The following is a 13886-nucleotide window of genomic DNA, read 5'->3' on the forward strand; positions in this document are numbered from 1 at the left end:
ATTCCAATCACTGTTTCGTTATGTGCATGAAACTTTTTAACAAGTTACCAAAATCTGTAAGAGAACTGCCGGTACATAGATTTAGAAACAAATGAATGAAGCTATTGTCTGATAAAAACTATTACAGTGTAAAAGATTTCCTCTCTGAATATATACCTACAGCCAGATTTGTAGTACGAGTATTAAGAGTTTTGCATGCTAGTACAACCTGTTTAGTACAAATAGCAGAATAAGCAATCAATTGTCACTTACCACTTAAGACACTTTTGTACCTACTTATTTTTTGCAAATAAATACATACATACATAATGGTTCATGGTCAATTCCAATTAACGTTCGGCCAACACTGCTACAGAACGCATCAAGGCGCTGCCATCACATTTTCGATCCGCCTAAGTCCTAGCCATCTTCCAGGACCAGTTACTGGCAGTTTTGGCTTACCAGTCCGGATGTATATATACATAGGTAACTTGCGTAAATTACGTACAATGTAAACATCAAGAGCCCCTTTAGATAGTTTTCGATTCATCGATCGACTTCTATGACGTCAGTGGATAAAACCTGCAATTTGCTTTAATTCACATCCATTTTATATTGTAATTACGCCGACTGACACTAATAAGATAATTATGCTGCCTGTATCTAGTTCTAACATTAACTCAATTACCGATATATCGTTTTACGAGTCGTAAAACATGTCACATGACAGATGAATTAAATATGACCCTATTTTCAAGGGAATGCCTTGATGTGTTACATCTTTTTTAACCGCCTTCAAAAAAAAGGAGGTTCTCAGTTTGACCCGTATGTTTGTATGTATGTTTGTCCGCGATTATCTCGCGTATGGCTGAACCAATTTTAATGCGGTTTTCAGAAAAGTGTTTGCCACATTCTGGAGAAGGTTTTAAAGCGAAATATAATGGATGGTTTGAAAAACACTTGGACCCGGTAGGTGGCGCTGTTATCGGTATACCGTCAAATTTGATTTTCTGAAACCGATTTAAATAATGTTTAAGCATTTTTGACTAAATTAGGTAGAATTGAAAAAAAAGCAAATCTTTAAAAAAAAGGGAAACGCCTTCGAAAAACTAACCCGCTTCTAGGGTTTGTTGTCAAACAACAACTACTCATCATAGCGCAAAATACTGGTTTTCTGTGCCGGATCTATACGTAGTAATAATAGTTAAATGGTCATAGTCTAATTCAGCCATTTTCAATGTGTTCCGCGGAGTCCTAGGGCACCCCAAAGCCTCCGTGAAGGGCTCCACGAGGATATCTATACATATAATAAAGCTGAAGGGGGTCGAAAGTCTGTACATGGAAGATATTCGAAAAAAAGTAGGCTGGGGATACTAAAAATCGTTAACAGAACACGTTCCAACAGTTTTTAGAATTTTTGTCTGTTTGTCTGTTTCTCTGTTTGTCTGTTTATTTGACCTCGCATCACGTGAAAACGGCTGAACGGATTTTGATGCAAACTTTACTAATCTGTCGAGAAAATGCCCGGCCAAGTTATAGGCTATAAAAATTCAACCCCTAGAATGGGGGGTAGCCACTACACTCGATTGAGTTAAGTTTGCACCTGAATCTTATGGCGCTACTTAGGAAGGAGGTGCAAACTTTTGTGCTACGAGTATCGAGTACCCTGCTAAACTAACAGATATGGTGCTGAAATTAAGCCACCGAGGAAGGATTATGCCAAATTAACTCTAAAGTTAGAAGAGGGGGGTACGGATATCAATTCAATTTCAATTGTGTTGATGTAATAATACAACGAAATTAAACGACAGTAAATTAATTGCCATACATTGCAGAGTGCCATCTTTTGGGAAACTGAGTAAAAATTTGGTAATCAAGTCAACTAATAATTTTTAAGAAAAAAAACCGACTTCATTGAGGTAGACCGGTGAAATAACGATTATTGTTGATTTTTGATTTCATACAATTAAATTAAAAAGACAGCATCCTACGCCTAATTATGTAGAAAAGGAGGTAACATGTTTTTTTTGTCACTGCACCCACCTTGACACATTTCAGATTTGCCCTATGGTTGACTGGTAAGATACCCGCAATAGGGTATTCGACTGTATTTAAGATAAATTATTTCACACCATGCATGAAATAAAGCACCAGATAATTATTAAAAAAACTAAATAAGATAGAAATATTGTTTAGTTTTTAATATCATATTTCGGAACGCATCCTCAAAATTGTTTCGTTCGACACATTTGTCATCCTTTTCATTAACACCATTTTTATCATATATATATCTCGTTCGGGGAAAGTTTGGGGCATGCGCTTTGGAGACAAGATTTTGAAATTGGAAATAAAACGAAAAGAAGAAAATGTCAGGGAGACTTGATTTTGCCGTTGGTTTGTGAACACGGAAATTTATTTAACAAGAAAGATTTTGCGGTGAATTTTATATATTAATATTTAGAAGACGGACTCTATATTGAAAGCGGAATTTATACAGTGAAAAACAAGCCAAGACCTGCACAAGCGCCACGGGGGTGAGTGTAGGGCCTTTATTTTATCTATTTTATGTTTAGTTTCCATCTGTTTTCATCAAGAAACGGGTGTTGAATGTCCGAGGCGCCAACAAAAGTATTAGCGGCACCTGAACCAGCGCATTGTATTTACGAAGGTCTAAATCCTCGCCGATCGCCGGCTGGAAGGCTTTCGAATCATTTGGTCTTCGAGCCGGATTTGCTTAAATTCGGGCTCATCGGCGCCTCGGTACATTTCATCCGTTTCTTTTCTCATCCTTATATTTCGAGCGGTCGAAATATAATCAGTTTGTCATTGCGGTTTCACTTCACACCAATTTTGGGGGTAATATCTATTTTAGGTCTCATTTTTTAATATTTTCATATATATTGACTGGGGATTTTATTTTATTACATTTCATTTTCATACACCTACATACCACTTTTATTCATCGCGGATTTATCTTATTTGGCGTTTTGCGGTCGCGTTTGTGGTATTTTTAAACGAACGTTCATTTTAAGCATTGAATTTTATTGAAGAAATTCAATTGCAAAATTCAATTTTTCATAAAATTATTTTATTTGAATTGTTTATTTTATGACATTTCAAATTAAAACAGTTTGGTTGCTAGGTTACCATATCGACGTAGGATACTATAGGGTTATTTCGTTCAACTTGTTAGTTGCTTGAATAGCCTAGTGGTTATAGTAGGTGCTTAGTAAACGTGAGGTCGACGGTTCGAGCCTCAGCCAAGGTCCGGTTTTTGAATTTTTCTAAGTATTTATATTTCTAGTACAAGCGGTATAGAGCATTATTTATCGGTATTTAATGCTATTTCGGTACATTAACAATTTTTCAGGGGTTCTAAACATTTTCCTTTAAAGTTTGCGGAAAAACATTTTATAATATATTGAAGTTAGCGGTAAAAACTTAATTTATTATATTTACACGGTGCGGTTTAAACTTAAGATTTATTGCGGTGCGGTACATTAAAAATAATGTGTAATTGTTAATGTTATTTGTAGTTTTCATGGTGTGGTTCTTGTTTGGGTTCGGGATTCTATTGATTATATTTTTTTGGATTTCGTATTCAAATACTAACGTAAACATGGCGGCAGCTAGGCGGATACAGTTGCTGCATATGAAATATCATACGGCATGTCGTGGTATTGATGTATTGGATGGATTGGCTCGTAATCCCGAATTGTCTTCGGAACAAGAAAGCGATTTTATGGTGCGGTTTCAAGATTTAGATAAAGTTTATGAGGCATTTACGGAAATGTTTTATGAACTTCAGCTCTCTGCTGCGGATATAGAGAGCTTTGATTTGGAAAGTCATCTTCACGAGTTCGAGGTGTACAATAAAAAATATTATTTTATAAAACAACGGCATTTAGGATTGACTAATTTGAATGCTTCAGCTAATGCGGACAATAGCTGTAGCAGCGGTAGCGGGAATGACAATCCTAAGAGCGCGCGAAATAGGGCAGTTCTCCCTAAAGTTAAACTTCCTACCTTTGCGGGACAGGTGGAAGAGTTTGTTCCGTTTATGGAACTATTTCAGTCTTTGGTGGGCAATGATACCACTTTATCGGACACTGAAAAAATTTATTATTTAGCGGGCTCGCTTTTAGGAGAACCGAAGTCCTTGATTCAACATTTGTCGGTCACAGGGGACAATTATTCGGTAGCGATAGATTTATTAAATGCGCGGTATAACAACAAAAGGTTGTTGGCGGACCGCCTGTTGCACAATTTGTCAAGTGTACCTCATGTCACCACTAAAGGGGTAAGTGGTTTAAAAATATTTTTAAATACTTTGATTGAAAACACAAAAGCCTTGGAAAAGATGCAGTTTCCTGTTGATTCGTGGTGCTATTTGCTGTTTTATATTAATTTTCAAAAGTTAGACGGCAACTTGAAGAAACATTTTGAAGACAAGCACGCCGATAAAGAATTACCCACATTTTCGGACCTTATCAAGTTTTTGGAAACCGAAATACGGATTTTGGAATCCAGTGCGGAGCCACAGGCCGGTACGTCAGCGGGAAGGCGTAGTGGAAGTGGACAGAGCCATGCAGTAAAGGCTCATGCGGCATTTCAGGGTGCGGGTTCGGCGTCGTCGTGTCGACTATGCGGAAAAAGCGGACACTTCATTGCTAGGTGTGAGAAATTTTTGGAGATGAAACCTGCCGCTAGGAAGCGTCAGGTAGTATTGCTTAGATTGTGCTTCAAGTGTTTAAATGGTCACAATATTAACCAGTGCACTTATAACAAGAACTGTTACAAGTGTAATTCGTCTAAACACCATTATTTATTACATTTTGATCTTCCGGCAACTGGTTCAGATCGTGAACAACATTCGACGTCAAACAATGTTGTTAAAAGCGGGAAGGCTCACAATGCTACCTCGTCCTCTCCAAGTGCTCCTATTGTGAGTGCACCCTTGACCAGCGGTAATCCAGGATGTGCGGTCCCTGGAGTCACTGGGCTAATGTCATCACAGGTAAATAAACCTAATGTGTATCAGCGGAAGGTGCTACTTGCGACGGCAATAATAAGAGTACTGGACAGCAGCGGAAGTTACCAGGAGGCGCGGGCCTTGTTGGATGGAGGAAGCGAGAGCACATTTATATCGGAGTCATGCGTGCAGAAGTTGGGCTTAAAGCGGTTTAAGCCTGACGCCCCGATCACAGGACTGAACTGTACTCCTATAAGCGGTTGTAGGGGAGCAGTTAACCTGACCATGGCACCTAGGCTGACGGATCAGCCTGTGCTAATGACCACGGCTACAGTCTTAAATAAAATCACGCATAACCTGCCTGGATATTCTTTGCCGGATCAATTAGCGGATAATTATCGGGGACTGTATCTTGCGGATGAACAGTTCTTTGTCAGTCGGGAGATTGACATTTTAATAGGCGAAGACCTACTTGGTGAAATTGTACTCAGCGGACGCATTAAAATTAATGATCACATTCCACGGGTGACGAAAACAGTGTTCGGCGATGTATTGTCAGGTCCAGTCACTATTGCGGCTTCCCCTCAAGTTCCTTGCGCATGCCATCACTGATGACATGACGATCGACGGAATCTGCGGATGGTGTGACAACACTATTGTTCCCTCATGTTTGAAGGTATCGCCACATTTGTTGCAGATTTTTGAGGGCAATCGGGTTTCTCAAATCCTGAATTGCGGTTTAGACATAACCTGAAGACACTTACCTTCAGAAATGAACCCTGCTGATGTCGCGAGTCGCGGTTGTCGCGCATCGGTACTGCTGGAGCATCCTTTATGGTGGGGACCTCCTTGGTTGTCAGGTGATGCGGAGACCTGGCCCAGGAATATAATGGATAAAGCGGAAGATCCATTACCTGGATTGCGGAAGGTGAAGGTAAATGTTCGGGCCTTAGTCGGAATTGTTGACAAAGATAATATTTTTACGCGGTTTAGTAGGTTAAATATGTTATTGGCGGTCGTAGCATATTGTTTCCGGTTTGTCAACAATGCCAGGAATTCTTCTGAAAAACTTATAGGGGTTTTGACAGTGTCAGAGCGACGGTTCGCTTTGCAGCGGTTAATTAAATTGGTTCAGCAGGAGGAGTTTGCGGATGATTTCCACTGCTTGGCCCAGAATAAACAATGTTCCACGCGGCTACGTCGGCTTCTGCCGCTTATTGGGGATGACGGCTTGTTGCGCGTTGGAGGTCGTTTGGAGCATTCGAGTTTATCATTTCCACGAAAGCATCCCGTGATTTTACCAAAATCACACGCTCTTACAGTTTTGATTGTGGATCATTTTCATGTGACTTATTGTCATGCGGGAGCTACGGTGCTCATGGCGGTATTACAACGACAATTTTGGATTCTTTCCGCGGGACAAGTGATTCGTACACGAATTTTCAAGTGTATGAAATGTTTCAGAACCAAGGCTAGACCTACAGCGCCGATTATGTAAGCATTACCCAGGGATCGGGTTAATGCGACTGGTGTGTTTCATACAGTGCAAACTGATTTTGCTGGTCCGTTCAGCATTAAACATTCTCGATTGCGGAACGCGAAAATTTTAAAGGCGTATCTTTGCGTATTTATCTGTTCTGCATCCAAAGGGGTTCATTTAGAGTGCGTCACTGACCTTTCGACAGAAGGTTTCCTCGCGGCTTTGACGCGCTTCACATCTCGACGCGGTATGCCGAGTGTGATACGTTCAGATTGCGGGACTAATTATACTGGTGCAAATAGGTACTTGGATGATGTACGGAGATATTTGGCTTCTCAGGAAGTACAACAAGGGCTTAGCGATGGCGCAGCCAAGCAGTCAATAACGTGGCGGTTTAATTCTCCAGCAGCGCCTCATTTCGGTGGTTTATTTGAGGCGACCGTAAAATCGGCTAAAACATTATTGCGGCGTGTCATAGGTGAACAGGTTTTAACGTTCGACGAATTGGTAACGGTATTTACCAGGGTAGAAGCGGTTCTAAATTTTCGTCCGTTATGCCCGTTGTCCCAAGATCCTCATGAACTGGAGGTCTTGACGCCTGCCCATTTACTTATCGGTAGACCTTTGCTTTCGGTTCCGGAGTACAATTTTGAGGATATTCCAGACTCACGGTTAAGTCGTTACAACTTAATAAAGGCTATATCTCAACGCCTCTGGAGGAAATGGAGTGAACAATATCTTCATTCTCTTCAAATGCGTAGAAAATGGACATCTCCAACTGATCCGCCTAAGCTGGGCGACCTGGTTCTTATAAAGGAAGAAAAATTACCTCCTCTGAAATGGAAGTTAGGGAGAATAGAGGAGTTGCTACCCGGCAAAGACGGTGTTGTTAGGGTAGTACGTATTAAAACTTCCACAGGTAGTCTCACGCGGCCAGTTGTTAAAATTTGTAGGCTTCCTCTGGAAGATTAAGTGGAAGTAGCTATACCAAACTGTTTTAGTTTAATGTTAGAGTTGAGTTTCGTTTGTTTGTTGATAAAGGCTTTAGCCTTTCTCGGGCGGGGGAATGTTTAGTTTTTAATATCATATTTCGGAACGCATCCTCAAAATTGTTTCGTTCGACACATTTGTCATCCTTTTCATTAACACCATTTTTATCATATATATATCTCGTTCGGGGAAAGTTTGGGGCATGCGCTTTGGAGACAAGATTTTGAAATTGGAAATAAAACGAAAAGAAGAAAATGTCAGGGAGACTTGATTTTGCCGTTGGTTTGTGAACACGGAAATTTATTTAACAAGAAAGATTTTGCGGTGAATTTTATATATTAATATTTAGAAGACGGACTCTATATTGAAAGCGGAATTTATACAGTGAAAAACAAGCCAAGACCTGCACAAGCGCCACGGGGGTGAGTGTAGGGCCTTTATTTTATCTATTTTATGTTTAGTTTCCATCTGTTTTCATCAAGAAACGGGTGTTGAATGTCCGAGGCGCCAACAAAAGTATTAGCGGCACCTGAACCAGCGCATTGTATTTACGAAGGTCTAAATCCTCGCCGATCGCCGGCTGGAAGGCTTTCGAATCAAATATAAAAATGTGTCTTGAAAACTATAGGATACAAAGATGCACAGAGAACAAATTGCCAAACGTGAACTATGCATCGTTGAAGAGTTCCATTCTGTTCATCATGAACAGTTCCACTTCATCAAATGTCACTTCTACAAATGTAAATACTTGATTTGTTGATGAAAATACAAAAATCACTATATGTATGCCTTTCACATTTGAAGAGTTCCCTCGATTCCTCATGGACCCCATCGTCAGAACTCGAACTTGACAAAAATCTGTCTTGAAAATCTAATTTACTTAACAAACACAGCGAAGAGGACAAATCACCAAACGTGTACTGTGTATCGTTGAAGAGTTCCATTCTGATCATCATCAGCAGTTCCACTTCATCAAATGTCACTTTTTTAAATGTAAATGCTAGATTTGTTAAAGAAAATACAAAAATCATTATATGTTCATTACTTTCATATTTGAAGAGTTCCCTCGATTCTCCTCCTTTTGAAATCTTGAAGTCGGTTAAAAATGAGTTTACTTACATAGTTAAGTAGTGGCAAAATCATCACACATATCAACACGCGTATAACTGCATAATTATTTAAAAAAATATTTTCTCCGTCATGAATTATACCTAATCGTAATTTTATCGTATCCATATTCATACGTATCGCCTCTTTTAAGCACTTAATAATGGCTACGAAGGTGGATGCTATGAAAAAAAAAATTCTCTGATGTTTGCGGTGTAAATGTCAAACGATTTGGGACACGCATTTTATACGCGTTAAAATGCCATAAGAACTAAGAACTGAAAATGCCTTCCCGAAAAAAGCGAACCTTTCACGACAGTCTCACAACGCATTGACGTTACGAAACTATAGCGACGATCGTGATTTTAGGCGTAGCCACAACTACCAGAGACGTTATGCAGGATCGTTCCATCCATTGAAAACCTCATTCGTAGCGTGTACGGAGACCTGAGCCATTCTTGGGTTTGTGAGAGATCCATACTCACGCCCATAGAGGAACGGTCCACGCTCACGCAGAAAAATGAGCAGGCGGAAATCGAAGGTGAACATGCAGTATATAATTCCATTAACACTGTCTTGGATGAAGGCAATGTCACAACATAACTAAGGAACTCTACCGGGTGGTAGAGTTCCTTCGTTCCTTAGCTCATTGAGTGCTTCAGGACTCCTAGCACACACATTAACCCTGAAAGTTGGAGTTCCAATCATGCTTCTTCGGAATTTGTCGCCTCCGAAGTTATGCAACGGAACCCAGCTAAAAGTAGTGCAGCTGCAGCGTAACCTCATTGAGGTGCAGATGCTGACGGGGTGCGGCGCCGCAGAAGTCGTGTTCATCCCGCGTATCCCCCTCATCCTGAGCAATTTCCCGTTCCACTTCAAGCGCCTACAGTTCTCCGTGAGCGTCTGCTTCGCCATGAACATCAACAAGTCGCAGAGGCAGACGCTGCGCGCCGCTGGCGTGGACACAGGTCAAGAAGCACGGGCAGCTCTACGTGGCGTGCTCGCGCGTTACCAGCTGCACGGAGCTGTTCGTGCCGATGCCCGCCGGGGAGACTCGCAATGTGGTGTACAAATAAATATTGTAAAATGTCTATTTTATGTAAATATACTAATTAATAGTATGTAACTGTAGATATAATTATATGTATACATTTAGTTGTGCATACGTAAACAAAATGTAAATACTCGGCCTCAAGTTTTTGATATCTACGAGTATTCTCCTTTCCTCTAATCCTACTTCTAACTAATAGGGATTACACCTGAATTCGATAGTGTTCGGAAGTATGGATTTCTATGAGTATATTTCTTACCTTATCATGCTTAAACTGATTGGTCTGGAGCACCGATTTGGATGATATTTTCCATGGACATGATTTGGATAGGTACAGTCAAGGACGTAAAAAAAAAATACAAAAGTGGAACTGTATTGTCCGAGATACATCTACTACTCTATGTCGTTTAAATCACGTCAAAAATTTGGATAAGGACGAATTTGAAAAAAATAACAATTGATTTTGGAGTGTAGTTTTATTAAGTGGTACCTAATTGTAAAATATTTTATCTAGACTACAGTCCTCTAGCGTATCCATCTGTCAAATTTACTTCAAGTTCCACCTCCAGGGGAGAGGCAGAGAAATTAGCGGTGAATGAGCCGGTTACTGACACAGACCGAATACCACGCGGGCGGAGCCGCGGGCACAGCTAGTTTATAATAAGTAGGTACTTAATAAGAAAAATAGAAAACCCAGCTCTTTAGTTATTTTTATTTTATTTGGAGCTCCGTGAATATTTCGCTTTCCAAAAGAGTTCCATCACAAAAAAAGTTTGAGATCCGCTGGTCTAATTGTTCTACTTACAGACTCTCACTTACATATACAGGGACTTATGTCTTTTTGTTAAGCTATTAGTAATGTTACCATAATATTGCATTGTCACCCAACTCACATATGTATTAAAATTTTCAGCTTCATCGGAAACCGGGAAGTAGGTCAAATTTAACTTGCAAGATTTAACCCGTACAAACATATAATTGCAATTTCCAAGTTAAATAAAAACTTGTAAACGCGCGTAAAGCGTACAAAACTTCTACACGCTCTATTTTATTTGTATTGCAATTTTAGCAACAAAAACCAAAATGATAAATGACTAGACAGATATGTGTTACCTAAATGTGCATGCCAAGTTTCATGTTATTTCAACAAGTTTTAAAATGAGAGCGTTGTATCGGAGCGGATTTTTGCCCTTATTGGTGGAAGGTTCGTGAGTAGGGTTTCCAACCGTCCCCCGCACTCATCTGCACGCGCACGTTTCTGGAGCCCTAGAGTATGCGTCCCGCAAAGGGCCCGCGCGGGACGCCAATTTTCCCGTTTTCATGCTAGACTAGATTAGAAGCTCTGAAACGAACGTTCAGTTACATATAAAGTAAAGAGCGCGTGATTTTAATTTGAATATACCGTGCCGACACCGTGCGCTCACGCACGCACACACTAGGCACCCTGCCTAGAAAGTAAATTTTTCATGTCTTTCAATACGTTGACGGCGAATATACCCTACCCAGTTAGGCCGGATGAAGGAGTCCCGCATTTTCTATCCAAGTCCCGCAATTGATCGCAAATGTACCGCAAATCTGTGTACTAAGGTTGTCAACCTTATTCGCGAGACTCTAAATCAATGCAGACTATCCTGCACTGTTTAGGTGCCGAGGACACACACAGGAGGATGTTTTAACCTACAGTTTGAGCAAAATATCGCTTTGATTGTTGCTCATCACGACACCTTGCATGCAGGAAAATGTTAAACTGCGATAATGGGCCGAACCCTTTACGACCTCATTCGGTGATCCAATTACTTTGCGAACTGTCGTTCCGCGTTCATCCAAAAAAAGGAGTGTAATGTTTCACAGAAATAGTTTAACCCTTCGTACAAATGAAACAGAAAACTGAGGATACAATATTTGAATGACTAGCTTCTACCTACGACTTCGTCTATGTGGAATGATGACAAAGATTAATAAAAACTATTCTACATATGTCACAGAATAAATAATAGTACTACCGTACAGAAACGAAATTTCATACAAAGCCGAAGTTTGACAGCGATTCAAGGCCGAATCGTGTTGCCCCTTTCTAATGTATGGAACTTCAAAATTTATGTAATTATCTTATCTATGGTTGTGGGACGTCAAGTTGTGCCGACCCTAATAATTGCTCGGAGCAATGCCGAGCCGAACTGAGCCGGGAAAGCCCGAACACTCTAGTTTCCTCCCCCTGCTTATGTCCTTACTCGGGCCTCGTACTATCTCCATACCGCATATCCTCTAAATTTGGTCGGCGGTTTAAGAGTGAAGAAGTAGACAGAGTTAGGTAATTTCGCGTTTCCTTATAATATAGGTACTTATTAAGTAGGGATTGCAAAAAACAAAAATGATGTTTATTTATTCGCTATATATTTGGAATTAACAACATGAACTTAGGGAATCGTTTAGAATCAGAATTCCTATTTTCAGTACATTTCTGAAACTACTCGAAATCGCTGAGCGTAGTATCTATCTCTGTATAATGAATAACTGTATGTCTATATGTGTATGTAGGTATACATGGGGCTCAATATAATGCTAAGACGTGCTATACCAGTCATCTACATATTATAATTGGTTTTAGATACGTAATACTGTATATATAGCGGAAAGCTACTATAAGGGTCGGCTAGTCACAAAGTCTCTTCATTTGTAATTACTTGCAAAACGTGACTAACTTACACCTTTCTTTCACAGATACGACTTTCAACTCTTCAACTACACCATAGACAGCTATTTCGAAATCGTGCAACCCGACGACCCGAGCCACGGATGAGCGTAATTACATTTTGGCTTAGTCATTTATACTTAATGCGCACAATATAAAAGGGCGTAAACGACTAGAAGGTCCAAGAAAGTTAGAACCTTTGTAACAGAGATAGTGATCGACAGTGTACCGACCAAGATAAGGCATGTGAGCGATGGAAATTAGACATTGTGTCTGTGGGTTAAGGATCATGTGGACTGTTTATTTGGTGGAATCGATTCGATAGAAGTTGTCAATTCAGTCTTTAGTTTATGGGCTAAAGCTTTTGTTAGTTTTTGATGTTAATGTTTGTTGGAAGTGTTGAGATGTGATACCCAGTAACAGCATAAGTACAAGGATTATTTGGTATGTTTAATGATTTGTAAACCTATGTACAAATTAAGATATGTATTTCCATTTGATTATCAGATGTGAGATATACAGTCATGTCTAAAAATATCGATACGGACAAAGTGCCAAAAATATGTACATATACACACACTCCCTTATTGCCCATAGCCCCATATATTAAAGTAGGTAGTGTATATTTTTGGCACTTTTTGTCTATATCGGTATTTTTAGACGTGACTGTATCTTGTCATATACAAACCTCTAATTTCACGTCATATTTGAGTTTATTTCAGCGTAATATCGCTTTATGGAAATATTGAAAAAGTCAATAAATTATTTAACCAGCGTACACTGACGCCCTTGCAATAAATCACTTGCGATTTTCAATACTTACATTGCATCATTTGACCGATCAATTGAATATGTTGCACCGACTTAGTCGGCAATGCATCGAGAATCGCATGCGATTTGCTGCCAAGCCTGTCTGGGACTTAACATGGACGCCCCGCTGGACATCGCCACTCGAGCGGCATATTTTCACTAATCATTTTCCTCTCAAGCGGCTAATTGGTCTGTTAATGTTTGCCGATATAATATCCCTTAATGGACGCAAGTAGGCTCGATATTTGATACTGTTGGTCGGAACGAACCTAAGAACCCCGATAAGGTTAAGGGATCGTATTAAATGTTATTGTATGAGTAATAATACTCTTGATCTGCTCTTGATTAATTGGAGTCAGAGTCTCCGAACTTTACCTACGTAACAAATATAATGCTGTATTGTTTTTGCAAGATATATACCGGATGTCCGGTAATTAAAAGACAAACTTCTACCACCGACAGGGCACCTTATGTTGGTCCAGAAAAATGGACTTATAGATTAGCTTGTGTCATATAATGTGACCATATTTCTAAAAAATTGTTTGTCTAATACTGATTCTAAAATAAGACTAGGCGAAGGCTAGACGTGCAATAGGTATTGTGATTTTACTGATATTTATCAAATATCGTGATATCTATTCATCGTTTAGTCTAGTCTATCCCGGTTCCAGATCTCAGTTTGTGATAAATATTGTGATCCGTCAATATACTACACTTACACGTTCAGTAAATACTGCGATATGCCAGTACGCATCGCCACAGCTATGACTGGCGACTAAACTCTACGAAACACGTTAAAGTACTA

General features: G+C 39.8%; 2 protein-coding genes across 3 annotated transcripts in view; one reads left to right on the forward strand and one right to left on the reverse strand.

Annotated features, from left to right (window-relative positions):
• LOC133527514 (carbohydrate sulfotransferase 13) overlaps window positions 1-13592 on the forward strand; it is a 93883-nt gene extending 80291 nt beyond the window's left edge. For both annotated transcript variants that reach the window (XM_061864554.1, XM_061864555.1), the window contains one exon: window positions 12301-13592. In XM_061864554.1, the coding sequence (XP_061720538.1) occupies window positions 12301-12379 (79 nt within the window). In that variant the 3' untranslated portion in view covers window positions 12380-13592. The remainder of the gene's footprint in view (window positions 1-12300) is intronic.
• Window positions 1-13886, reverse strand: part of LOC133527516 (putative GPI-anchor transamidase) — a 44117-nt gene that overhangs the window by 18724 nt on the left and 11507 nt on the right. The gene's annotated exons all lie outside the window — the stretch shown is intronic.

Source organism: Cydia pomonella, chromosome 18 (assembly GCF_033807575.1).
Source record: "Cydia pomonella isolate Wapato2018A chromosome 18, ilCydPomo1, whole genome shotgun sequence".
Lineage (NCBI taxonomy): Eukaryota > Metazoa > Arthropoda > Insecta > Lepidoptera > Tortricidae > Cydia > Cydia pomonella.